The following is a 27302-nucleotide window of genomic DNA, read 5'->3' as shown; positions in this document are numbered from 1 at the left end:
ACTTTCCCCTCCTTAGTCGGCTCCTTTACCGACTTCTAAACCACTCCAAATCCCCAGGTGTACTGTTTTCGCTGGCCAATTTGTATGCCTCTCCTTTGGATCGAATAACATCTACAGTTTCCCTAGCAAGCCATGGTTCGACACCTTTCAACTTCTGTTTTTGCAACAGACAATTGTTGCAGTTCATTCATATGCTCGGAATGCTTGCCATCGCCTATCCACTATCACCACTAAGTAATGTTCCTCAATTTATCACAGCCAAATCACGCCTTATACCAAAGTAGTTTCCATCTAAGACAAAGCAGCTTGCTTGATTAGCACATTTTCCACAACCAATCTCTTCACCACTGAAACATTAGCAGTGTGTACAATCTATAAGATGCAATATAGGAGCTCAACAAGGCTCCTTACATAGCACCTTCCAAACCCACAACCATCTACAAGGCCAAGGGCAGCAGTTGCTTGGGAACACCACCACCTGAAAGCTCTCCTCCAAAATCTCTCACCATCTTGGCTTGGAAATATATCATTGTTCCTTTACTATAACTGGGTCAAAATGCTGGAACTCCCTCCCCAGGTTCTGACAACCAGGTTTAAATGCCTCCATGGTGAAATTTGAATCCAGTAAAAATATCTGGAATTAGAATATAATGATTGACAATGGTTTCATGGTTATCATTGTAAAAACCCAACTGGTTCACTAATGTCCTTTAGGGAAGGAAATCTGCCATCCTTATCTGGTCTGGCCTACATGCAGCTCCAGACTCAAAGCAGTGTGGTTGACTCTTGAATGTCCTCAGAAATGGCCAACACACCACTCAAGTTGGGCAATAAATGCTGGCCTAGTCAGCAACACTAACATGCCATGAATAATTTTTTTTTAAGTAAACAGTCAACCACAGCATAATCTATTTTTCAAGCTCTATCAACTGAAGAATTCAGGACCAAATATTAGTCCTGTAAAGCAGCATACAAGCCAATAAGAAATAATTATATTATAAATTATCAGTCAATCTTGCACAAGGTACTGCCAGCTTAACAAAATTCTGGGTAACGTGTTCTAGATTTTGCCCGTTCTGGAAATCAGTTGTTGAGATGTTAATTTCACCCAGGTATTTCCCACCATATTCAGTGGTCATGCAGGCCTGATGGTATGTAATCTACTGTCGTGTTCAGATGTCATATTTTAAGAGCACCAACACAACTGACCCACTATTGAAGAAAGGTGGACCTACTGAAAACAAAGACAGTTCTCAGGCAGCACTCAGACTGGAAGATGAAGCAACTAAGAATGAAGGTAGATCTCCAGGAACATTGTGATTGAAAGTTTGACTTCTACAGGACACCTACCTGGAAGGTCCACTTGTAGATGCTTCCTTGACTCACTGCTGTGGTATTCCAGGGTTCATCAAGGATGAGCGTCATCTCCATCCCACTCTCCAGAGGATGGCATTGTTAAGGGGAATCATGACATCCACATGTCACATTTTTCTGAACTTGTTTGACACCAGTATTTTTTGCTACCGGCATCATGGAGAATCTGAGTTTGAAGTTGGGCCATTAACAGATGCAAATAGGATTTGTGCTGGCCTCAGGCAAGTTCTTACCCACCCTCGTGGGCACCAGTGAAGATCTCATTTGCATGAAACCAATTTCTGGCCCTCCTGCCATATTGTCCCACCGTCAAACAGGTCAGCAAGGCCTTAGAAGAATTAGAAACAAACTGGAGACAGGAGTAGGCCATTTGGCCCTTTGAGCCTGCTCTGCCATTCATTTTGATCATGGCTGATCATTGAATTCAATGTCCTGACTCCTCCCCCACCTATATTCCTTGATCCCTTTAGCCCCAAGAGCTATATCTAATTTCTTCTTGAAATCAGACATCGTTTTGGCCTCAACTACATGCTGTGGTAGTGAACTCCACACATTCACCACACTGTTGAGAAATTTCTCTTCACCCGAGTTCTAAAAGATTTACCCCTTATCCTCAAACAATGACCTCTAGTTTTGGATTCCTTCCCACCATTGGGAAGATTCTACCATGTCAGAATTTTATTTCCATGGGAACCACCACCCCGTCCTCCCATACCCCTCCCTCACTCTTCTAAACTTCAGTGAACATAATCGTAATGGACTTTGTCTCTGCTCCCATGACAGACCTGCCATCCCAAAAATCAGCCTGATAAACCTTCACTGTACTCCCTCTATAGCAAAAGCATTCTTTCTCCAATAAGGACACCAAAACTGCAGACAATACTTCAGGTGTGGCTTCGCCAATGTCCTATAAAACTGCAGCAAAATATCTCTATCCCTATACTCAAATTGTCTCACTATGAAGGCCAACATACCATTTGCCATCTTTATTGCCTGCTGTACCTGCTCGCTTGCTTACAGCAATGCTGCACAAGGACACCAAGGTCTCACTGAGCATCCACTTCCCTCAGCTTACAACTAAAGTAATAATCTGTCTTCCTATTATTGCTACCAAAGTATACATATAACCTCACATTATATGGAAACTGGTATGCATATGCTCACACACAGCCTGTCCACATCACGCTGATGCATCTCTGCATCATGCTCCCATCCAACTTTGTATCATCTGCAAACTTAAAGATGATACATTCAAACAGTTGGGGTCGTAGCACAGATCCCTGCAGAACCCCACTAGTCACTGACTATTAATCAGAAAAAGACTCATTTATGCCAACTCTGCTTCCTATCTGCCAACCAGCTTTCCATCCAACTCAAGACATTACCTACAATTCCAATGTTGAAAGCCTTCTGAATGTATAAATAAAGCACATCCACTGGTTCTCCTCTATCAAATCTACTAGTTAGATCCTCAAAGAATTCCAACAGATTCATCAAACACGGTTTCCCTTTTTGTAAATCCATGCTGACTTTGTCTGATTATACCACGGCCTTCCAAATGCTGAGTTGTGAAATCCTAAGTAATGGACTCTAGTAGCTTCCCCATTACCGACATTAGGCTCACTGGTCGACAGTTCCTTGTTTTCTCTCTACCTCCCTTTTTGAATAGCAGGCTTATGTTGGCTACCCTCCAATCTGTAGGAACCAGTCCAGAGTCCAAAGAATTTTGGAAAATAACCATTAATGGATCTACTATTTCCAGCCACTTCCTAAGGAATGAAGATCAGGACCTAGAGAATTATCCACCTTCAATCCCATCAATTCCCCTTAAACCATTTCTCTACTAATGCTGATTTCCTTCAGCTCCTCACTAACATTTGTTCCTCTCAGAACTTCTGGTACATTATTCATGTCTTCCTTTGTGAAGGCTGAAGTACAAATTTAATTCTTTGGCCATTTCTTTATTCCCTGTTACGAATTCCCCGGTTTCTGACTGCAAGGGGCCTACATTCATTTTTGCCAATCATTTTCTCATTACATACCTATAGAAACATTTAGTCAGTTTTATGTTCCCTATCATCTTATATCCATTTACTATTTTTCCCTTCTTAATCAATCCCTTGGTGGTCCTCTGCTAAATTTTAAACTATTCCCAATCCTCAGGCCTATTGCTTTTGCTTTACAATTTGTATGCTTCTTTCTTGAATCTAATACTCTAATTTCCCTTGTAAGCCATGGTTTGGTACAATTCCCTTACCACTTGCATCAAACAGAAACAACTTCTGGAGTTCACCTATTCGTCATTTAAATGCCTGCTCACTGTCTTTTCTTTCAGTAATGATTCCCAGTCCATCATGGTCACCTTTATTAAAATTGAGGACCCTAGTCCCTGAATCAACTATATCACTATCCAGCTGGACAAAGAATTCTACCATATTATGGTCACTTGTCCCTGAAATGTCCTCACTAGATTGCCAATTAATCCTTCCTCACTGCACAACTTTGCCCAATGTTTCACATCAAAGATTTATTGTTAATAGTGATGAAGTTAGCTTGAACACAATTATAATATCAAGTTCTCTGTGGTACACAAGGAAATATCAGAGCTCCTTCTGAAATTGTATCATAATTGAAAGGGAGATCACATTTAACTATGGACATCAGAAATTCATAGAAGCTGGGCAAACAGCCTATTTTCTTGAGATGGAGAAAGCATGGTAAGGGACATGAGGACACAGTCTCCATTAAAAATGTCAGTACGTTAAATGCTTTGCACTTGATCATTCCGATGGGAAGATTGTTTCATCACAACTCAAAATTTATCACTGCTGCAAAGTGCAGTTGCATTTGGCACAAACTTCTAGACATACTTACACAACGGCATTGACCCCTCTGCAATAACGTTCCCACATACTTCGAAACCTTGGCTGTCCACCAATGTCCCAGATCTTTAAAAAATATAAAATGACAATTATATATAACATACTTGAAAGTTCCCATGCATAACCATGACTTAATACACATCAAAGCGGTGTCTTTTATAATTATAAAGTTTGACATTTAGTAAGGTCTATCAGTAGGCAAAAGCATGCTGCCACACTGGCTTGTTTTAAGCCTCTGCATGTGTTCATCCTTCCTTGGAGCATGGAGGCACAAGGCAACAGATGAAACATGAACAAAAAGGGAGCACATCATCTCAGGCGACCATCTGTGAATTGGTTCAGTTTAATGACACCAGCATGAATTTGTACAGGCACATCTTTACTAATCAAATTGAATTTTTTGATGAAGTAACAAAGAGTTGAAGGAAAACTATTGATGCTTTCTACATGGGTTTTAAGGAAATTTGACAAAATACCACAAAAGCTATTTTACAATGTTGGTGTTCATTCAAAAGGAGATCATGTTGCATTGTCTCAAAGCACTCATAACAATGAATTCCTTGAAAACTAATGGAGTCATATAGCCAGACAATGCTGAACACTCAAATGAATGTCTTGACTATAAAATGCTAATAAGTCAGATCAAGAACAGCATATACTGTACATTATTGGATGTTAAGTTTTATTACATACCTTTATTGTTACATTGCCTTTGGTGACCTTTCTCATATTGAAGCCAACAGTTGGAATCATATCTTCGCTGAACTGACCACACTAGAAGTTAAACAAAAAAAATAAGAGTTCAATTACTGACATTTCATGACTTCAATGTCTCCCACCTTAACATTCTAGAAAGAAAGGTCACATCCACAGGATTTTTCAAAAGTCTTCTACAATCAGAGGTACTGAATGTTATACATGCAGCAGTTTGTACCACCCACTCCTTCCTTCTCCTCCTGCCCCCCCCCCCCCCACCACCCATTCTCTCCTTCCTTCCCCCCTCCTACCTACACCCCTGCCTCCCCTTCTCCCACACTTCATTCCTCTCCCATCTCCATCTTGTGACTCTTCCTGTCCCCAATGAATCAAAAAACTGCATTTGGAAGAGATGAGGGTTGAAGGAAAATTGCAGTTCAAGTTCAAAGATCAGCTTTGCTGATGGTAGCAGCTCACCTCAGCAAGTGACATCTCCATATCAGGGTATCATTTACAGACAAACACTGGGTAGGCTTAAAAAGCACACTTTTGATATCCAGCTAAACTTCAGTTCTGAAGACCACAAAAACCAAACAGCTGTATCTGCAACTTAGAAACTGCATTAATTTGAATGTAGCATCATGGACATTTTTGCAATTCTACAGATGGTACAAGTCATTTTGGTTATGAAATGTAATTTTTAATAAGTCATAGGTTTAAGATGTGAGGGGCAAAGTTTAATGGAGATGTATGAGGCAGATTGTTTACACAGTGGATGCCTGGAACTCGTTGCCAGGGAGGTAGTGGAAGTGGATGTGGTAGTGACTTTTAAGGGGCATCTTGACAAGTACATGAATAGGATGGGAATAGAGAGATTATGGTCCCCAGAAGGGTAGGGGTTTTAGTTAAGTTGGGCAGCAGGGCCGGTGTAGGCTTGGAGGGCTGGAATTTTCTTTGCTCATAGATCATGCGATTTTCACCATCTTTTCTATCTGAAATGTAATTTATTCTTCCCCAACACCTCCAAAAAACACTCCAGTGGGCAAGGCCAGTTGGTATGATGCTCAGAGAGTCCTATGTAATATGTAAAAAAACATGTAGCGTCAGGTTGTGGGGGAGGGGTGAAGAAAAGTAAGAGTCATAAGAGGCATACAAAGTTTGCAATTTAAACCACAATCTAATGGTTCCCATTAGAAGTTTGCACTTCCTGGACAACTGCTGTGCAAATCTCACTTGGGAATTTCCCAGGGGGTTCCCCAGTGCATTGATGGGATAATAATGTGCACTCCCCCCACCCCTCCCCAACCACTCTATTATGATATTCTGGAGTTCAGAAGCTACAACCATTATACATTGGGAAAGGTTGATCAGGTAGGCCCTATATTCACTGGCATTTAGAAGAACAAAGGTGATCTTGTTGAAACATTTGCCTCTTAAGGGGGCTTAACAGAGTGGCTGCTGAAACAGTGTATCACCTTATAGGGGAAATTAGAACTAAGGGACACATTTTAAAAAGGAGTCTTCCATTAAACATGGAGGTGAAAAGAAATTTCTGCTCTGAGGGTCATTATTGTTTAGAATTCTCTTCCCCAACAAATAGTGGAAGCTGCATCATTGAAGATATTCAAGGCTGATTCGGTTGATTTTTGAATGACAAGGAAGTTGAAAGTTATGAGGAAAGTGGCTTTAAGGCTACAATCAGACCAGGCATTATCTTACTGAAGAGCAGGGCAGGCTCCGGGGCCAAATGGCCTACCCCAATGTGCCGTGTTCTACAAGTTACCACTCCTGAACAGTTAAAATGTCTTGCACTATTTGCATGTATTAATAAAGGCTTTATTTATTGACAGTTTTGCTATCCCAAAGTGACAGAAATGCACCTACCACACATTAATAATCAACACCCAGCAGCAGTACAGAAGTAGCAATCCCAAGTCTATTCCAAGCAATGGAATATCAATAAATAAGCTTAATGGACAATTGTGAAAAACCGTTACTTTTCAGTACATGATCAAAATGCTCAAGCTCTAACTTGTCATTACAGAAAACAAAAACCTGTTTATTGTAACATATTTGTAAATTAGAAAGTTAAAGTTACAAAGTAACATTTTATCTTACTACTGATAGTGTAAAATTAACTGGTAATAACAGGTATTTTCACATTTATGGCTTCACTTCAATTTCTATTCTACATATTGCTACATAGTTTAAAGACAGAAACTGGCTAACATGCCATGACATAACTGATTCATCAAATGTCATAAGGTGGGAAACACCTACTATTCCATCAGTTTGCAACAGGTCCCAACTTTTGGCAATTTGTACAAATTGGTTCATCACATACAGAAAAGTACTGCACACATCAGATTAACTGACACTGGGCGTTTATGAAATCTGCATGTTTTACAGCTGCATTTCCCCCTTCCCACTTTCCCAAAGTGAATCACAGAACCCTACAATGCCAAAGGAGGCCATTCAGCCCACTGAGCCTGCACCAATTCTCCAGCAGAGCATCTTACCTAGACCCCATCCCCTTAACTCCACATGTTTACTCTGTTAATCCCCAATCCACATATTTTGGAGCACTAGAGGGCGATTTAGCATGGCCAATCTACTTAACCTGCACACCTTTGGACTGTGGGAAGGAACCAAAACTCTTCGATGCCAAAACATTTATATAATTCAAAAATGTACAGCTTTATTTTAACACAATTAAACACCTTTCTTGTTCCAAGCTAGACTTGAGAATGATCGAACATGTTTAACTCGCCAAGCATTGGTTCTTCAGCTCAGCCAGCATGAATATCTCATATTCCACTCCTCACATTCATTTGTTTCTTGCCCATTAGTAGCTGTTACAGCCAAGATCCTGGAAGGTCTGTTCTGATCACCATCACCAACTCGGATCTTCAGTGTTCTTTCATGACCATGCCAAGATAGCTTCTTGAAAAATTTACACTAGCAAATTAATTGGAATTATTACAAGAACTTTTACTTAATGTTAGCTTTACATTTCAACATCAGATTGTTGCATGTTGTTGCAACTTGAATTTTACCATTATGACTGACAAATATCTCGCACAAAGTCTCAAATTATTTCACCAGTTCGTCAAATCCAAGTAAATTGTCATTTAAACAAATTACATTTCCTACTCCAACTAACATTTTAAATAGACTTGGGTGCGACTGGAGCGCTTTGAAGAAATATTCCCAATCTGACATTTTTGCCTCTAAAGCAGACCGATTTACTCCTTCAGAGTAACGAACAGTCCTCATCTCCAAACCATTAAATCTGACAGCTGTGGATTTGGGTGCATCTGGCTCACAACCAATGTCTTCAGTCACAACTTCTGACTGAATGCCATGTCTCCCTCTACCACTCCAGGTTGTAAGGATAACTCCAGCCAACTCCATAACAAGCAACACCCTAATTCCATTCCCCATTTCAAGTGTGAGGAAATTACAAAGGCCTATCTCAAAAGATCAAGTCCTTCCACTCTGAAGGCATCAGTTGCCTCAAGAGAGTAACCCCAAGTCTTTCCACTTCCCAACCCTAACATCATGGTACTGTTTAGTTTCTCTTACATCCTCCCCTTTGGCCTATCAACTTCAGCTCCTCACCAAATAACCACTTGCCCTTGGTATATTACTCAACATAAGGACTCCTTTTTATCAGACTTTATCCTCCCAGATGTCAAAATTGCAGAAATCAGCCATTCTTCAAATCAAATCTTCCACTCTCCACCAAATCGCCAACTCCTTTCAATCTGCAAGGCCTTAAAGTATCACTACCCAACTCCATGCTCATTTCAGTGATCATTGTTTGAAACGCTTCTGTTGGATTTACACCAAGCACAGAACATAAGCTGATCTTGCTAAAGTCAAAACAAAATGACTGAAATTGTGGCACACTATTCCAATTACACCAACCATCCTTCAAACCCATTAATTTGGCCTTGCTTTGAGGCAGTGAGATAGCTTTATTAGCTGCCTTTGCAAAACACTACATGAACCTCAAATTTGCAAGCACAGTACAATGTTGCTGCTGCATTAGAGGAAATGGTTAAGCTAGATGTCTTCAGTTTACACAGCAACAGTTGCAATGCAACAAGTTCTGGTTTGCACGTCAGTACTGTAAAAGATTAAAACACTGAACCAAAATTTCAGATTAGAAACGAAAGGGCAAGCCAAAACAGATTTACACTCTGGAAATTTTAGTGCAAACAGCTTTGGTGAAATGAAAACCACCAAAGGTAGCATTGCTTTAGAAAGTGAATTATCTAACACCACATTCTGAAGATTGAAACTTTTTTTAAAACTATGCAATTCTTTTAACAGTGTATTAGTCATGCATGGTTAAGAGGTGGATCATTTGTAGAACACTTAGCATAAAATCATAAGCACAAGACTGTCAGCTGACTATGGTTTAACTGGAAGTGAGTAGTGCATCTTGTGACTTTGCAATACCAGTTACTTAGACTAATCTGGAGGTATCAACGTATCATTATAGCAGCTATCACTCTTACTTTACAGCAGAGAACAGCGTCATTGGTAAAGGATATTCTGGAGCATAATCAACAAATAACATTTATAACCTTGCTTGCAGAGCAGCGTCTAAAGAAATATGCTCAAAGTGTGCAGTTGGGTCAGTTAATACCCACAGAGAAAAGATGTTAATTTTCAGGGTATAGCCTTCATCAGAACCAAGTTAAATAAACCTTCCCAATAGTTGGTGTTAGAAAGGGGTGTTGGGAGTTAGAAATGAATATTCCCATCACTGACAAGCTGAAAAAACAGCTTAATCATTTAATAAAAACTCATCCCAAAGAATAACCACCTCTACAGCACAGTTATTCTACATTCATAGTTGGTCAACATGCAATACATTTCAGCTCCAGAGCAGCATTTCTCAGTCACATTAACTTACTTGAACCAATTTTTACCTCAGTAAAATTGCATTTCCTCGGAATTTATAAAAAATGTCCCTTGATCCCCATTACCAGGAATTATGTTAAACCTCTGCAAAACACTGGTGATGCACCAGTTGGAATGGTGCGGCCATTTAAGAGCACTGGACTTAAAAATACACGTAAATGTAGAGGTTGTAAAAGAGCTTAACTGGAATAGTACAAAGGATGAAAAGCTTCAGTTACAGGTGAGTAAAGAAACTGGGTCTGCTACTAAAGCAGCCAAAGTTATGGGGCATTCTAGGAAACATGCATCCAAAAATCATTAATACTTTTGATGCAGTAAATAAGCAATGTTCCAGTGAACAGAATGGAGATAATAACCAAAGGAAAAAAATTAGGAAAAATAAGCAGATAAGATAATCTGAAATGCACTGTCTCAAAGAGTTCCGTAAGTAGATTTGATAACTTGCAGAAAAGAAATTCAACCAATACTTAAAAGCCAAAATTTGCCACACTTTGCAGAAAGAGGGGTGTAGGACTAATTAGGTAATTTTTTTCAGAGCCAATACAAGCACAATGGGTAAAATGGCCTCCTGTGCCATATCATTTCATGATGAAATCTACAATCCAGATGGAAGCTGCAAATCAAACTAACCTAAAATAAAAAATCCTTTGCCTTCTGCAAATTTCATTAACTGTGACAGTATTTTGTAATTTTGTTAAGGCTCTCTGGTTATATATCTTCAATAGAAAAAACAACCTTCAGCTGAACATCTGCAACCAGACACCAGAAACTAAGTAGAGAGAGGTGACACAGGCAGCATGGTGGTTAGCACTGCAGCCTCAGCACCAGGGGTCCAGGTTTGTTTCCCGTCTTGGATCACCGTCTGTGCGTTCTTACCGCGTCTGCGTGGGGTTCCCTCTGGGTGCTCCAGTTTTATGTTGCTTAGGTGCATTGGCCACACCAAATTCTCCCTCAGGCTATCCGAACAGGCACCTGAGTATGGCAAACAGGGGATTTTCACAGTAACTTCATTGCATTGTTAAATTAAGTTAATGTACTTGTGACACTAACTAAAAAAACTACCATGTACAGGAGTGGGAGAGGAATGGCAGTCGGAAAGATAAGCAGCAGATTGTTCTCCTCACCACTATGATCTCCATAGACGAAATTGGACTAAATCTCCAGTGCATTACTGAGGAATAAAATATAATGTGAAACCCTGTCTGCTCTGAGCTGGACACTATTTTGAAGTGTTGGGGAATTTACTCCTGGTGTCCCAGTCAAAATTTATCCTGCAACCAACATTCAAAAAGACTATCCAGTCACTACAGTTTCATGAAATCTTGCCCTGCATCACTTGGCTGCCATGCTTCTTACATCAACAGCAATCACATTTCAGAAATATTAATTGGCTATAAAGCACTTCAAAATATTCCCAGATTGTGTAAGGCGCTACATGAACGCAAGCCTTTCTTTGTGGGCAGTGAGAGATATTGTGTGCAGCTACATGAAAAAGATACTGCTCTTAAAAAGGGTAGGTAGTCCTTGGAACGCTAGACAATGAAATAATACTTTTCACACATCAACACCACAGTAAAAAATGCATACAAGCCATTTTAGAATCTTTCAATAATCTGGCTAAAAAATGAAACTAACTCAATTTAATGTCCAAGGCACAGTAGATTACAAAGCTGTATTTTTATCCCTCCAACAAAATTGTTAAAAGACCTAACGCGCTTAAAAATTGATACTTTCATTCACGTGCATAGCAATTTTGAAACATACAAAAGAAGCACCCAATCAACAATGAACCACTTATCTTGATTTTTGAGCTGTTGCCTAACAAGAATGTAAATTATTAAATGCAGCAATATTTCTATTAGAGCCCAATTCTCAAATTCCTATTTGTAAAGCAGACTTTCTGAAGCAAGTTCCTTTGGCCTGTTGACACCTCAAAACTGACATGCAGTTTAAGGTCAAATTCTAGAATGATGCCACTTATAAATTATTCACAAACTCAATTAACATCACCTAAGCTAGGACTGAAGAGATTTTTTTTTCCCTATATTTATGTGGTATGTGCATTGTCAGGGCAAGCATTTATTTTCCATCAACTGCCTTTGAAAAGGTGGTGAATCACCTTCTTGAACCTACAATGCTATTCTGATTTAGTGATATATTTCCAAGTCAGGGTGGTGAGATTTAAAGATGCAATTGAGGGTGGTGTTGTTCTGGTGTGCTCACTACCCTTGTTCCTGTAGATGGTAAAGATCATAGATCTAGAGCTGCAAGTTAGCTTGAGCACGAAAATCATGGACATCCAAAGCTCAATTACATTAAAATTGCCACTAGGTCCAGTCAGCCTATGTCAGCATCTACTCTGCATGTGGCTGAGTCTCCTTCGACATGTCTACCCACCCCATTCTCACATCTCAATCCACAAGTCAAAACTAAAACTGAACGTTGATGACATTTCTCCCTCAACCCATAATCCTGGGAGTGAAATCACACAGCTTCATAATACTGAAGTCACCTTCGACTGCTGTTCTTATGCACTGAATCTCACAAATACAGCCCTCATTCTGAAGTCATCAGTGACCAGAAACAATATACCTACAGTTCATCTATCTCACTGTACTGTTTCACATTTTCAATCAACCTTATCATCCTGTTATCTACCATTTTAAAGAAAACCCCCAGTTTTTCTGGTCTTTTACATTTATAATTCATTGTAACATCGAAGAAATAGTTGTTTACTCGACAGCATAAACATTCTTCCATAGTGTGAAACCCCACAATATGCACAGTATTGTAATGATTTTCCTTCACTTCTGATAAGCCACAAACTATCACTGCACCAACTTCATTGCAATAAGTGGACACCACGACAGCAATGATAAAGTTTATAATGATGTGGCTGTGCAACACTAAACTTGAATGGCCATGATCTGCAGTCCACTCAGTAGCATGTAATTATAGCAAGCACCTTCACATTGTGGTAAGCTCCTCAAAATACTATGTGAGGGTGTCTCATTTTCAAACAAATGATGCAATACACACAATACAGAATATTAAGGAAGTCAAACCCTTGCACCAGAGAGCAGCACATCTCACTGCGACCTTCCAACTGAAAGTAATGCAGGTGTCCTTTAAACAAGGTTCACAAACATCCAATACTGAAACAAGTAATTTACTGGCTTAAGTCAACTTAGATACTTCAACCAAAGATCAAACAGCAATCAGAAAACTGCAACAGTTACAAAATACTGCATATTAATGATAAAAGAGGAAGTAACACTTCCTTGTTTATCATGGCTTTACAAAACTGGTGTGACAACAAGCTGGCTTCCAACAAAATTGTGTAGAGACAGATTACACTGAGGAATCAACATCCAAACTATTATCTGATATTTTCTCTACACTATGAAGGTGAAACTCTCAAACAAAGAGTTGGAATGCTAGACACCAACTACCTCATTATGCAAACCTCTGATCTGTCCACATTTTTCCAACTTGTACTAATCTAATTTTCTTTAACGATTATTGAATCCTGTCAGACATGACGGCCCTGGTTCTTTTCAAATACCTGAAATCCACATCCTTTAGTAAACATAATCATCACTGAAAACGGCTTCTCACTCAATCCATTTAAATCCTCCAAGATTTTGAACATTATAATCGAACACCTTGTAACCTTTCCTGCTCCTACAGAATCATGCCAGCTTCTCCCAGATTGTGCAGTGAAATTTATGTAGGCATTTTCCATTCTAAATGGAGCTGTAGGAAATTATAATCAGAAAAAAATTGACAAGTGAGATAAAAATGACCACTACAAGTCAAGGAAATGCAGAAAAGCACAAGATAGAATGCATATAAACTTCAGAAATACCAACTGAGCCAAGATGGAAGCTTTTTTAAAATGACAGTCCAATTTTTTGATGTTAATAAATCAAGTAGCCTAACTTTGTCCTGCATATTAATATACTCAATCCAAGCATTAATAGGTGTCTCTAACACTGATGAATACAAACCACTGATCAAATCGAGTCATCACTGTGTTAGAATAAAGAGTGCTGATCTTGATGTTCAAGAACCTTACTGGATTACTTACTGCAAGTTTTACGATCCATGTTTCACTTCATGAAGTTGGATTGATTCCATTCCTATTCCATTGAAGCAAATAGCTGAACTTACAACTAGGCCAGAATATGGGTGGGGAAATCAAAATCGTAAAACTAATGGCGGATGACCACAACTTAGAAGTGCTAAAGCTACTGGAAATCATCAGGGACAGAACTGATAAATGTTGTTCTGTGAAGGTATAACAAGAAGCATCACTACTGATCTGTTAAAGATAAATCCTGTCATACTAACTAGTTTCTATTAATGGACGCAGTAAGAATGTTGACTGTCTTAATGCAAAAGTTGTACAAATGGGCTGTCAGAAGGCATGAGAAAGTGCAGGAAGTTTGATGAGATGGAAACTCTTGGAATTAAGGAAAGTAGCTGTATGGATGTGAAACTAGCTCAGTGACAACAAGCAAAGGGCAGTGGCTAGTCTTTCTCCAAACAGCAAAGTGTTTTACAGTTTTGGGTACATCCTTTAAGGGTTCTGAAGTGTCCTAGACTCAGAAGTGAGGGGCAGCATTATAAAGTTCACAGATGTCACAAAACTTGGCAAAGTCAGTATCGATGATATCAGATGGCAGAATGGGCAGAGGCATGGCAAATGGAAAAATTCAAATATGATAGAGGAACAGAATTTAAATCAAAGAGATCATTGTCAAAACATCATAAATCACTGGTTATGCCTCAGCTGGTACATTGTGGACAATTCTGGGCATTCTAGGAAAGCTGTTCCAGCACAGTACAACAATGGCATCTACCAGCAATGTGGAAAACAAGTTCATTATGTCCTGCTCATAAAACTTGGCCAATTATCATCCCATCAGTCTACTGTCGATCAACTAAGTGATGGAAAGGATCATTGACAAGTGCTATCAAGCAACACATTCAGCAATTAACCGCTCTCTGATGTTCAGTTTGGATTCCACCACAGCTGGTCAGCCAGAGGTTCATTATAGCCACGGTTCAAACATGGACAAAAGGGTTGAAAGCCAGAGGTGGGGTGAGGGTGAATGCTCTTGACATCAAGGCAGAATTTGACTGTATGGCATTAAGGAGCCCTAGCAAAACTGGAGTCAGTGGGAATAAGGGGAAAACTCTCCTGTTGGTTAGAGTCATACTAACATAAACGAAGATGGTCCCAGGACATCACTGCAGCAGTTTCGCCAGGTAGGGTCCTGGGCCCAACCATCTTCAACTCCTTCAACAATAGCTTTTCCTCAAATCACAAGATCAGAATTGGGACGTTTCTGATAAATGCACAGTTTTTAGCATCATTTGTGACTCCTCAGATCCTGAAACAGACCATACCCATATTCAGCAGAATCTGGAGATCATGAGTTGAGCTGATTTCATTAAAGGGAAGTCGTGTCTGACAAATTTACTGGAGTTCTATGAGGATGTGTCTAGGGCAGTGGATAGAGGAGAGCCGGTGGATGTGGTCTTTCTGGATTTTCAGAAGGCGTTTGACAAGGTACCTCACAAGAGGTTATTGCAGAAGGTCAGGGGACATGGAGTTGGGGGTAGGGTGTTAGCGTGGATAGAGGATTGGTTGTCAAATAGGAGGCAGAGAGTGGGGGTCAATGGGTGCTATTCGGATTGGCGGTTGGTGACTAGTGGGGTGCCCCAGGGGTCGGTGCTGGGGCCTCAGCTATTTACCATTTATATAGATGATCTGGAGGAGGGAACCGAGTGCAGGGTATCGAAATTTGCTGATGACACCAAGATTGGGGGAAAGGCAAATTGTGCGGAGGGTGTGGAGAGTCTGCAGAAGGATCTAGATAGGCTGGGCGAATGGGCCAGGAAATGGCAAATGGAATTTAATGTTGGCAAGTGTGAGGTGGTCCACTTTGGTAGGAAGAATGGTAGGAAGGACTATTACTTACGTGGCGAAAAACTGCAGCAGGCGACGGTGCAGAGGGACCTCGGGGTCCTTGTGCATGAGTCGCAAAAACCCAGCTTGCAGGTGCAGCAGGTGGTCAGGAAGGCAAATGGGATGCTGGCCTTCATAGCGAGGGGGATTGAATATAAAAGTAGGGAGGTCTTGCTGCAGCTGTATAGGGCATTGGTGAGGCCGCAGCTGGAGTACTGTGTGCAGTTTTGGGCGCCGCACCTGCGCAAGGATATTTTGGCCCTGGAGGGAGTGCAGAGGAGGTTTACTAGGCTGATACCGGAGTTGAGGGGATTGAGCTATGAGGAGAGGCTGAATAAACTAGGCTTGTACTCGTTAGAGTTTAGAAGAATGAGGGGAGATCTCATTGAGACGTATAAGATGATGAATGGGATGGATAGGATAGAGGTGGAGAGACTCTTCCCGCTCAAAAAAGACAGTAGGACTAGGGGGCACAGCCTCAAGATAAAGGGGAGGCGGTTTAGAACGGAGTTGAGGAGGAACTTCTTCACTCAAAGGGTGGTGAATCTCTGGAATTCTCTGCCCGTTGAAGTGGTGGAGGCTGCCTCGCTAAATATTTTTAAGAAGCGGGTTGATGGGTTCTTGATAAGAGAGGGGATTAAGGGTTATGGGGAGAGGGCGGGAAAGTGGAACTGAGCCACAACAGATCAGCCATGATCTTATTGAATGGCGGGGCAGGCTCGAAGGGCTAGATGGCCTACTCCTGCTCCTATTTCTTATGTTCTTATGATAAATGGCAATTAACGTCCACACCACACAGGTGCCACTTAGGACAAGGGCAGCAGATACACGGGGATACCATCACCTGCAAGTTCCCTGCCAAGTTACACTAAACTGCTGTTCCTTGACTGTCAGTGGGTCATAATCTGGAAATTTCTCCCAAAAGCACTGAGGATGTTCTGACAGCACACACATTGCGCAGTTCAAGAAGATGGCCCAACACCACCAGCAATTAGGGATAGGAATTAAATGCTGGCCTGGTCAGCAACACACTCCATAAGCAAAGAAAGGAAGATGTAAAGGCCTTAGAGACAATACAAGAGATTAACAAGATGAGCGGCTTCAGATATGAGAAAGGTTGAAAATGGTAGGACCATTCTGCTTGGAACAGAGAAGGTTGAATGGTGAATTAGAGGTTGTCAAGATGCAGCAAGGTTTTGATAGTGTATAGAGAAAAACTACACCTTGGCAAGCGGATCAACAACCAACAGTCATGGATTTAAACTCTGGCAAAAAAATCTTACAGGGGAACGAAAGTTTCTTTCCATTCAGTTGCCAGGATCCAGAACACTGGGGGAAGTTGATTTCATTTATACTTCTCAAAAGAGAGTTTGACATATGCTTGAAGATAAGGAATTTGCAGTACTGACAGAGGTATAGGGCTAAGCACAACCATTCTGAGCTAGGAGAGCAATAAAAGGCTGGATAACCTCCTTCCAGACTACAAGTTTGTATAATTTTATGAATACAAGTTACTTATCTGGTGGATGATCTGCCAAACTTCAAAGCATTGTATATAACACAACTTTTCTCAAGCTCATTTGCACCAAGAAATCTTCAAGTGCTACTTCAAAGGCTTTGTGCAAGAGCTTTCCCTCCTTTTAGTTACTCTTGCATGCTATTCGTAGATAGGTTGAGTAAATTGGATTGACCATGATAAATTTCCCCTTAGTGCCCAAAGATGTGTAGGTTAAATGAATTAGCCATGGTAAACATGTGGGATTACATGGATAAAGCAGGGGAGGGGACCTGGCTAGAATGCTGTCAGTCAGAGTCAACGCAGATTTGATGAGCCGAGTGGCCTCCTTCTGACTGTAGTGATTATTAAGAAAATTGATCATATCAACTGTTATCTAGAATGCCACATTAGCAATGAACCCAGTCCCAAACTTTACCATGAGTAACAGCTCTGTTGTGGTAAAACATTTTGACCTGATCATTGATGCCAGCCTCTGCGCTTCAAGGCTTCCTTAGTTGAAAGGCCAGCAACTTGCAAACAAATAGCAATTATATAGCACATTTATTGGTGAAATAAACCATTGTACAGTGGAAATGGAGTAACATTACAAGGCATTCAACAGAGCCAGGATAAAGTTTAAAAGGAAATAGCTGAAAGCTTGAGTGAACACTTCAGTTTTCAGAAGGTTTTCAAATTCAGGTCAAGCGGTAAAGTGATTTAGGCAGGAAGCGGGACAAAGGAACTTAAAACTTTGCAAACAGTGGAGAGACATGGAGTTGCAGTAATTTTTAAATCAATTTATGGAACTTTAGCATTTATTGCCCATCCTGAATTGTCCTCAAGGTGGTGATGAGCTGTCTTCTTGAACAACTGCAAGAACACCCAGTGTTGTCAGGAAAGCAGAATGCATCAATTCTGGAGGGGAATGCAGTGTTATCCCGAAGTAAAAACTTCAAAAACATGGTTGATAAATTTGATGGGCAGGAAAGGGCGTAATGCAATACAGGAATAGGGGAAGCTGTATTTTGGACAAGTTGGAAATGCCAGTTTGAAGCAAACCATAAATTACAACAAATGATGCTGATTGAGCCAAGAATTCGAAGTTTATTAGTGGTTATATTTAGAAGTGGTTACAATTACGCAGCAATGAAGTAGAAGTCCCTAATCACCACACTGCAGTGCCTAGAAGAATTTAGCATGGCCAATGCATCTAAACCAGCACTTCTTTTGGACTATGGGAGGAAACACACGCAGACAGGGGAGAACATGCACACTGCACAGATATTGACCCAAGTCAGGAATCAAACCCAAGTCCCTGGAGCTGTGAGGCAGCACTGCTGATCACTGTGCTGTCAACCAAGCCAGGACACTGCCAAACTAAACAAATCACCATTTTCTGAAAACACTATTTTCTGAACAGCAAACGACACCTTCATTCAACATCTGAACTCCGAGCAAATGGGGGTTTATTCAGCAATTAATAAATGCCATAATTAACCTACAAGAGTTTCCTGTACAAGGTACAATCTTAAAAAAAGCCTCTATTAGAATTCTTCAGAAAAGATATATGCTCATTTAGTGGTCTTCCTTCAGCGATATTGAATGAAGGTGTCCTTTGCCTCATTTCAGAAAGTAGGAGACTGTTTTGTTTGGAAAAGGAAAATGTTGTCCTCTCTTGGTTGACATTCCTGGCTCAATCAATACCACCTGTTGCAGTTTATAGACAGCTTCAAAATGGCATTTCCAACTTGTCCAAAACACAGCTTCCTCTTTGTGGCTTAACGGTGCAGATTGGCTTTTGCAATCTGATAGTTCTGCTCAGAGTAAAAGATCCTTGTTTACCTACACTGACCTCTTTTTGATTCCACACAGTAGTTTTAAAACAAATCCGGTGCTTTCAAATTTAACTTCAGATTTGCAATGACCAACCCATGAAGTGGGAAGAAAAAAAATGCTGCAAAAAACTGCAAGAGAAACAGCACTTGCATTTTTATTCAAAACGTGCACGTAAATCACCAAACTCCCATTTGCTCTGACAATATTTTAGAACATGACCAGCGTCTAGACCGATGAGTCAAATAAAAAGGTCACTAGGGAACATGGAAACGGTAATCATCTCAACTCAGTCCTGGCCTGCGTCAGATACTGAAAATTTTGCAGGGTAAAATTAACTCGTATCCTTCAATTCCCTTGATAATTTAATCAGGCCACAATAATATTGCTGAAGTAACATTTCATAATAATGGTTATCTGTGTTAGGCAAGCCATTTCTCAACTCATGGTTCCAGATGCAGCATATAACAGCAGCAGTAAATCTGCAAGTACGTGTCCTATAAACTGCCAGCTACCAAGGAAACAAACTGCAAGAGGTCACCTTCCAATCACCAATCAAAAAGATGTAATAACTATATTCACCTGCATCTCCAAACACGCCAGAATCTTCAAAAGTGAGTACCAGGACATGTTAAGTTTTAATGGCGCCCCAAACAGCCTAATGTATGCAAACATGCACTCGATAAGCTGATAATCAGAATTACAGGCCTAATTGTACAGCATGCACCTTGAAACCAAAATGTCAAGAGCACTATATAAATGCAAATTGTTACATCCAACAGGCACTACGTGTACACATTCAGTTGCACTTCAGATTCTGATTTTAGCCAGATTGTAAAGCAAGCAATAAAGCAGTCATGGAAAGGAAAAGTGAGGCTCAGCGAGTACTCAGCTCACTCTCCACCTCAAATATGGAGTTGACTTCTGCCACAACTTACCAAAAACCCTCATTTTTTCCCTCCCTGATCCCAAAATGGTAACTCACTGGGGTACAGTTCTATAGGAGTTAGAAGCTTCCAATCTCTCATTAAATGATGATCCCCAAGTCAACACAGAAAAAACTTAGAAAATTGAACATCTTCCAACCGGAGTAGCTCAACACCAAATCAGCAACAGGAATCTTGGCATTTTTTGAAACCCTCAGCCAAGATTATCCAAATCAGCAAAATGTATAGAGTAAATCCATTGTTATGGCACATTAACCACTGAACCATAAGCAGCTGCCTACATTTACTCGCAAGGTTTATTTCTTCATACACCATTCTGAAATCACAGGTTCACTTGTCTTTCTACTTCTAATTCTGGGTTTCAATCTAGGTGCCCAGGCTTCACCAACGACTGCAAAAGACAGCACAACGCAAGAAAGATATTCTGACAAATTTATGAAGCATCAGCAAAATAACCAAAACATTTTATAGTACAAACCGTGACTGAATCAATATCACTTCATCAGCCAAGGGAGGAGTCCATGCAGCTATTCAAGTGGATCATATGTTGAGCCTCAACATTACTGACACCCTTAGTTCCATATTTCTAGATATCATATCCTAACAAATATATACTGCTTTGAATCTTAAAAACACCAACTGTGTTGCACTGTCAGCCTTGAGGGGCTCTGATTTTCACTACCTTTAGGTGAAAAAATGCTTGCCAACTGCACTCTCAAATGGCCTGGCCCCACCTTTGACACCAGCTCCACTTGATCACCCCCCTTAACTTATCAGAAAAAAATTGTTTCTCTGTACCTAACCTATCGACTCCTTTGAACATTTTAAATACCCCAACCTAATCACCTCTCAATTTTCAATGTTCAAGGGAAAACAAGTCAAGTTTACGAGTGAGAAAACAAAACCAAAATACATACTTGTTGGATTAGATTATATTTACCATCAAAAGGATGGGAGGGATCCAGCCAATGGAGGAGCAATTAAAACTGGGGACACCCAAGAGGTCAGCAGTACAGTAACGGAGACCTCAGGGGTGATCTCGAGGGTACTGAGATAGGGAAGGATGAGGCCACAGTGGGGGATGGAGATGGAGGGATTTGAAAACAAGGATAGGAATTATAAAATCAAGGCACTGCCAGAGCAGACACCAACATATTCAGTAAGCCCAAGAGTGATGGGTGAACTGCACTCAATGAAAGTTGGGACATAAGCAGAGGTCTGCATGAGGTCAGATTTCTGAAGGATGAAGATGAGACTGACTGGAAGAGTACTGGAATCACAACCTAAAGTAACAACAGCCTGGATGAGGGATTCAGCATCGGATAAATTACACAGCATCCATCAGGAGGCTCAGAGTCTGGGATTGCACCAGGTCCTGTTAAGCAACAGTCATTTTGCTGCAGCAGCAGGCAGCCGGGTCAAGTTCAGACAATACAAATTCAATTCAATTAATGCAGCTCAGGGTTCAAATTTCTTTACACGAAGTATCTTACTACCAAATTTTGCAGCTCCACAGTTTCAGTACTATAACTGATCTCAACTCGGCTGCATTCACATTGCTTTAGTTTCTATTAAAAAATCTTAGCACCATCTGTTAATTACTGCCACTCGATGATACATTCAAAACAAATCACATCATTTCAAAGTATAATTTCTTTTGTTGTGTGAATAAACCAAGCTGCCTAATTTGACCAGTTGAAGAACCCAAAATTTATACAGGACATTGCTTAGATACACTGCTGCCTGGTTATTTGCCACTGGATCTCAATAGCTGCAGCCAGCAAATTTAGATGTTTGCTCCAAAATAGATTGAATACAGTTCACTAAATAAATATGGCATCATTTCCCATCTTTTGATTCTGGAGTCTTACTTGCAGCTCAAATATGCAAGATCGTATGTCTAGGTAGCAACAGTGATGTTGAAGAACTTTACTTCAATAGAGATTTATTGCACAATACCAAATTAATACAAGCTTACAGAGGGAAAACCAAAGATCTCTGAAATACTGCTCATATTAACTAAAATGGCTAAACTGTGCTGGAATCCCCAAGTGACAAAGCTAAAGATACACCTATAAGAAAATACCAAAAATAACACTAACCTGAATGAAGCACAAATTCAAGCCAAATTACCCCCACTGCAATAATTCTGTACTCAATCTACACCACAGAAATTAGGCATATCTATTATATGACCAGGAGGAAGACCACACCCAGCTACAATCTCCACATTAAAGCTGTACAATGCTGGATATTCTGCTGAAATCAATAATGCTCAAAGTCGTTAAATCACCAGCTGAAATACAGGTTTAGTTAGAACATTTGGAAAGCTAAAACAGAAAGCAACATCCACGTAAACAGAATACCTTTGCATATCTTTATATTACACTATTGAAAAGTAGCATTAATCTGCTGTAAATAGGTTGGATTTGCAGCATTTTTAAATTGCATTTAATTCCCATCACACTATAACAGCGTATGCCTCACCTGCATTTGACAGCCAAACTGCTGCAGGATGGTGCAGAGCAAAGATTAAATTCAATAAGGAAATGAAATAGCCAGAACTGGTCCTTAATATTACTTAAAATTTGTGAGGGAGGGAATAAAATTTAATTCCACTCAATCCTAATTTTGAGATATCATGGAGGAACTTAGTCCCCCCGAACCCCAGCCTGTAAAAGTCTGTCATCCCAAAAAATAAATTCACTCTCAATTTGTGCTGCTAAATTGATTGAATCTATACACAAGTAACATTCACTGAAAACAATTTGAGACGGCTTGACAGGTAGAAACTAAGAGGTCATTTCTCCTGGCTGAACATTATACAGTCAAAATTTGACTCTGGGCCATTAGGAACTGAGATAAGGAAAATGAATCTTCACTCAGATGGTTGCAAGTCATTGGAAATCTCTACTCCAGATGCTCAGTCATTGAGTATGGTCAAGTCTGACAATGAGATTGTGTGTATTAAAGGAAATGCAAAGATAGAGAAGACAAGTTAATTCAGAAGTTCAGCTGTGATCTCCCCAGATGGCAGAATAGGTTCGAGTGGCTGAACAATCTATATCCTGCTCCTACTACATAGCCTTTTCAACAACAGTCCACGGAAGTGGGTAAGGAGGAGGAAAAAAAAGTCCCATTTCTAGACTTCTATTCGTAACTTCTGATTACATAGTGCCTTTAACAAAATGTCCCACTGCTTCACAGGAGCATTACAGAGCTAAAATTTGTCATGGAAATATTAGGTCAGTTGACCAAAAGCAACTCAAAGGAGAAAAAAAGAATGGTGGAGAGAAGAGATTTAAGCAAGAAATTCCAGAGCTTGAGGCCTAGACAGAAAAAGACAGTCCCCAGTAATGGAGCAATTAATATCAGGAATGCACAAAGGCAACATCAGAGCAAAGATATCCTGAGGGTTGAGAGGTTGAAGTTAGAGGTCAGAAGAGGCAAGGTCATGGAGGTTTAAAAGTAAAGATGAGAATTTAAAATAGCTGGGAGCCAAGGTACCGTAAGTCAGTCAACACAGGGATGATGATTTAACTTAAGATCACATATAGCAAAGCTTTGGATAACGTCATGGTTCACTGGGAGGCTGGACAGATGGGTGTTGGAACAATCTAGAGGTGAGAGAGACGTGAATGAGGACTGTAGCTATAAGCCGACGGGACAGAGTCAGTCAATGTTGGAGGATGATATAGGCTCGCAATGATAGCAGATGATGTGGTCAGAACCTTGCCTTAATGTCAAACATGACACCAAGATTACAGTCTGGATTGATATCAATGTTGCCAGGGAAAGAGACAATGACAAGGCAGCAGAGTGGCAAAGACAGTGGCATTGGTCTTACCAAAATTGAATTTGTGGACGTGAATCTGAAAAATTGAGACAGTGGAGGAAACTAATTTTAAAAGATCTCAACCACTCAAATTCATCACAGGTAAGGAGCTGGAAAAGTTCGCATTACAGAAAAGGTCCCTGGGGTTACCTTTACAGAATAGTTAGATTCAGCAGGTGAGAGCAGGAGACATGCTTTATTTGATCCAGCCGTATTTAGTAATGAACAGATCAGTTAATTATCCACTGTTTCATAAGGGCGTAAAGGGGAGGGCAATTTCACAGGAAAAACAAGAATCAGAGCAAGTGAACTCATGACAGAAGATAGTACAAGTTGAGACAAAGGTTAAATCACCAATTTCAGCATCAGATAAATTACAAAGCATCCATCAGGAGGCTCAGAGCCTGGGATTGCACCAGGTCCTGTCAAGCAACAGTTGTTCAATGCAGAGATACAGGGAGGGAAGCAGTGAAGGTATTAGAGAATGTTTTCAGAGCCACACCATCATTGACAGTCTTGGCAGGTCAAATGGTAGTGAGAGGGGGTGGCTTCATTTTGAGAGAGAAGTGTCACAAACCCTTACCCAGGTCTCTAATGAGGCCAAAATATTGATGGAACCATCCACAATGAGCTCATGAATGACAAGGGCCTTGTTCTCAAGTGAACAGATTTTGTGATGAGATCAGCAAGACAGCTAAGTCACATAGTAAAGAATGTTGACTGAGTTCTGGGCAAACTGTGTTAATTTTCAGGATTCCATGTTTTAATTAATCAGAGAACACAAAATCTTGGAAAATCTCAGCAGGTTTGACAGCATCTGTGGAGAGAGAGAATAGTGTTAATGTTTCAAATCAGGATGACCCTTCATCAGAACATTCTGATCTATTTAAGAAACCGATGACCAATTATTTTGAATACAGTGGTCACCTTCCAGTGCAATTTATCCCTCCTGGTGTGGTACAGTTTCACTGGTGCTAGCAACCTTGTAATATCTCGTCCAAATGGCATTAGTATGCCAGCCAAATGTCAGCAAGCTATCACATATTAGCTGTACTGTGATGTCAGCTACTCTTATTCTTACCACACTTCACTAGGGGTCAATAGATTAAATGCAGGAGCAGAAACACAGGACAATTAGGACAATTTCCCGCGGGGGGGGGTGGGGGGCGGTGGAAGGAGTATTGAGGGGGGGAAAATGGGAGGGGGGGCGATGAAAGGGGGGAACGGGGGAATGGACGGATTGGGTGCCTGGGGAGGGTGGTCTGGGTCGACCGCAGGCTCACTCACCGCGATAACGTTGACGAAGGTGGTCTTGCCGGAATACTGCAGACCGACCAGAGTCAGCTCCATCTCCTCCTTCCAGAACAGCGACTTGATCCAGTCCAGCAGCCGGTTGAAAAGCGCCAGCATCCTGAGGGAGTGTGGGCGGAGAATCGGAGCCGGGTGAGAAAAGGCCGCTGCCGTGAAGCCGGAGGTTCGCACTGGGCCAGGACACCGGGGTTCGGGAGGGGGGTGGGAGGGAGAGGCAACTCCTCACACAGCACCGGAAACAGCAACCCGTCAGGTGACTGGGAGCGGCGACACCCTGGGATACTGGAGGAACGGCGCCGAGAGGATCCTGGGCTACTGGCAGAATGTAAGCCGGAGGATGCTGGGATACTGGTGGAGCGGACCCCGGAGGATGCTGGGATACTGGTGGAGCGGACCCCGGAGGATGCTGGGATACTGGTGGAGCGGACCCCGGAGGATGCTGGGATACTGGTGGAGCCGACCCCGGAGGATGCTGGGATACTGGTGGAGCCGACCCCGGAGGATCCTGGGAATAAGGAGGAACGAGTACTTGAAGCACGTTCACTGAGAGTGAAGGAGCGGACCCAGGTGAATACTGGGATATTGGAGGAATGGACAGTGGAGGAGGCTGGGAAACTGGATGAACCATCCGGACCGTCACAGAACTGGGGGAGTGATGGATGCAGCACGCTCTAGCGTTTAGAGCGCGAAACAGCAGCTGGGCTGCTCCTATCTGGGCAGTGGAAGGATTGCGCCTTGAGGAGGCGCAAGGAATAACATGAACATTATAAATAAAACAAATTAAATAAAAACATTGCTGCGGTGACACTTGGACACTATCGCCTTTCCAAGGCCCAATCATGGAGGGTGCCATTTGGCCCATCAAGTGTGCGCCAGGTCTTTGGAAAAAAATGTATTTAATCCCATGTATCTGTTTTTTCCTGTAGATCTGCAAATATTGTTGTCTTCAGATAAATATCTAATTTCTTTTAGAATGCCATGTTTGACCTTTCACTGCTACACTCTCGGCAGCAACTTCCAGATTCTAACAACTCATGGCATAAGAAGGATTTTCTTCATGTTGCCACTGGTTCTTTTGTCATTCACCTTAACTCAAAAACACTTTTGGTTCTCAATTCTTCATCTCAACCATCCAGACCCTTCATGACTTTAAAATGTCAAAGAATCCCTACAGTACAAAAGGAGGCCATTTAACCTGCACTGACAACAAACCCACACCGGCCTTATCTCCATAATCTCATGTATTTACCCTGCTAGTCCCCTTGACGCTACGTGTCAATTTAGCATGGCCAAACAACCCAATCTGCACATCTTTCAAGTGTGGGAGGAAACAAATGCAGACACAGGGAGAACGTGCAAATTCCACACTGACAGTGACTGGAGACTGGAATACAACATAAGAGCATAAGAAATAGGAGCAGGAGTAGGGCTCAAAGGGCTAGATGGCCTACTCCTGCTCCTATTTCTTATGTTCTTATGTTGTATTCCAGTCTCCACTCACTATCAGTGTGGAGTTTGCACATTCTCCCTGTGTCTGCATTTGTTCATACCCCAAATACAACCCAGATTCCTGGTACTATGAGGCAGCAGTGCCTACCATTGTGCCACCATGCTACCATTTTTAACATCTCTGTCAAATTGCATCTTCACTAAAGAGAACAACCCCAGCTTCTCCAACCTGCCCACTGAAGTATCTCTTCACTGGAATCATTCTCATATTTTCTGCATTTGCTATAATGCCATTACATCCTTCCTAAAGTGTGGTAGAGTAAACGACACAGAGGTAGTTGAGACTAAAAATTGGAAGACCTCAATTAAGCATAATTAACTCAGGAATCTGTGTAACAATATCCAGGAACTATGATGATTGGCCTCCAGATATCACAACCTTCTTCCTTTATGCTGGTGATGACTCCAGCCAATTGAGTGTTTTCTCCTTGATGCTACACTTTGTCAAATACTGCTGCTTTGATGTCAAGTGCAGTTACTGCTTTTCCCTCTCCAAAGCCACCTG

General features: G+C 41.1%; 1 protein-coding gene across 1 annotated transcript in view; it reads right to left on the bottom strand.

Annotated features, from left to right (window-relative positions):
* Positions 1-25499, bottom strand: part of LOC145339550 (ADP-ribosylation factor-like protein 8B-A) — a 46966-nt gene extending 21467 nt beyond the window's left edge. Inside the window, exons 1-3 of the mRNA XM_080184033.1 lie at positions 25265-25499; positions 4950-5030; positions 4249-4322 (exon numbers count right to left, since the gene is read on the bottom strand). Of these exons, the coding sequence (XP_080040159.1) occupies positions 4249-4322; positions 4950-5030; positions 25265-25387 (278 nt within the window). The 5' untranslated portion in view covers positions 25388-25499. The remainder of the gene's footprint in view (positions 1-4248; positions 4323-4949; positions 5031-25264) is intronic.
* Positions 25500-27302: the final 1803 nt, after the last annotated feature.

This window comes from Carcharhinus amblyrhynchos, chromosome 3 (genome assembly GCF_965287045.1).
Source record: "Carcharhinus amblyrhynchos chromosome 3, sCarAmb.v2.hapA, whole genome shotgun sequence".
Taxonomy (NCBI): Eukaryota; Metazoa; Chordata; class Chondrichthyes; order Carcharhiniformes; family Carcharhinidae; genus Carcharhinus; species Carcharhinus amblyrhynchos.
This window is presented reverse-complemented; position numbering and strand designations above follow the sequence as displayed.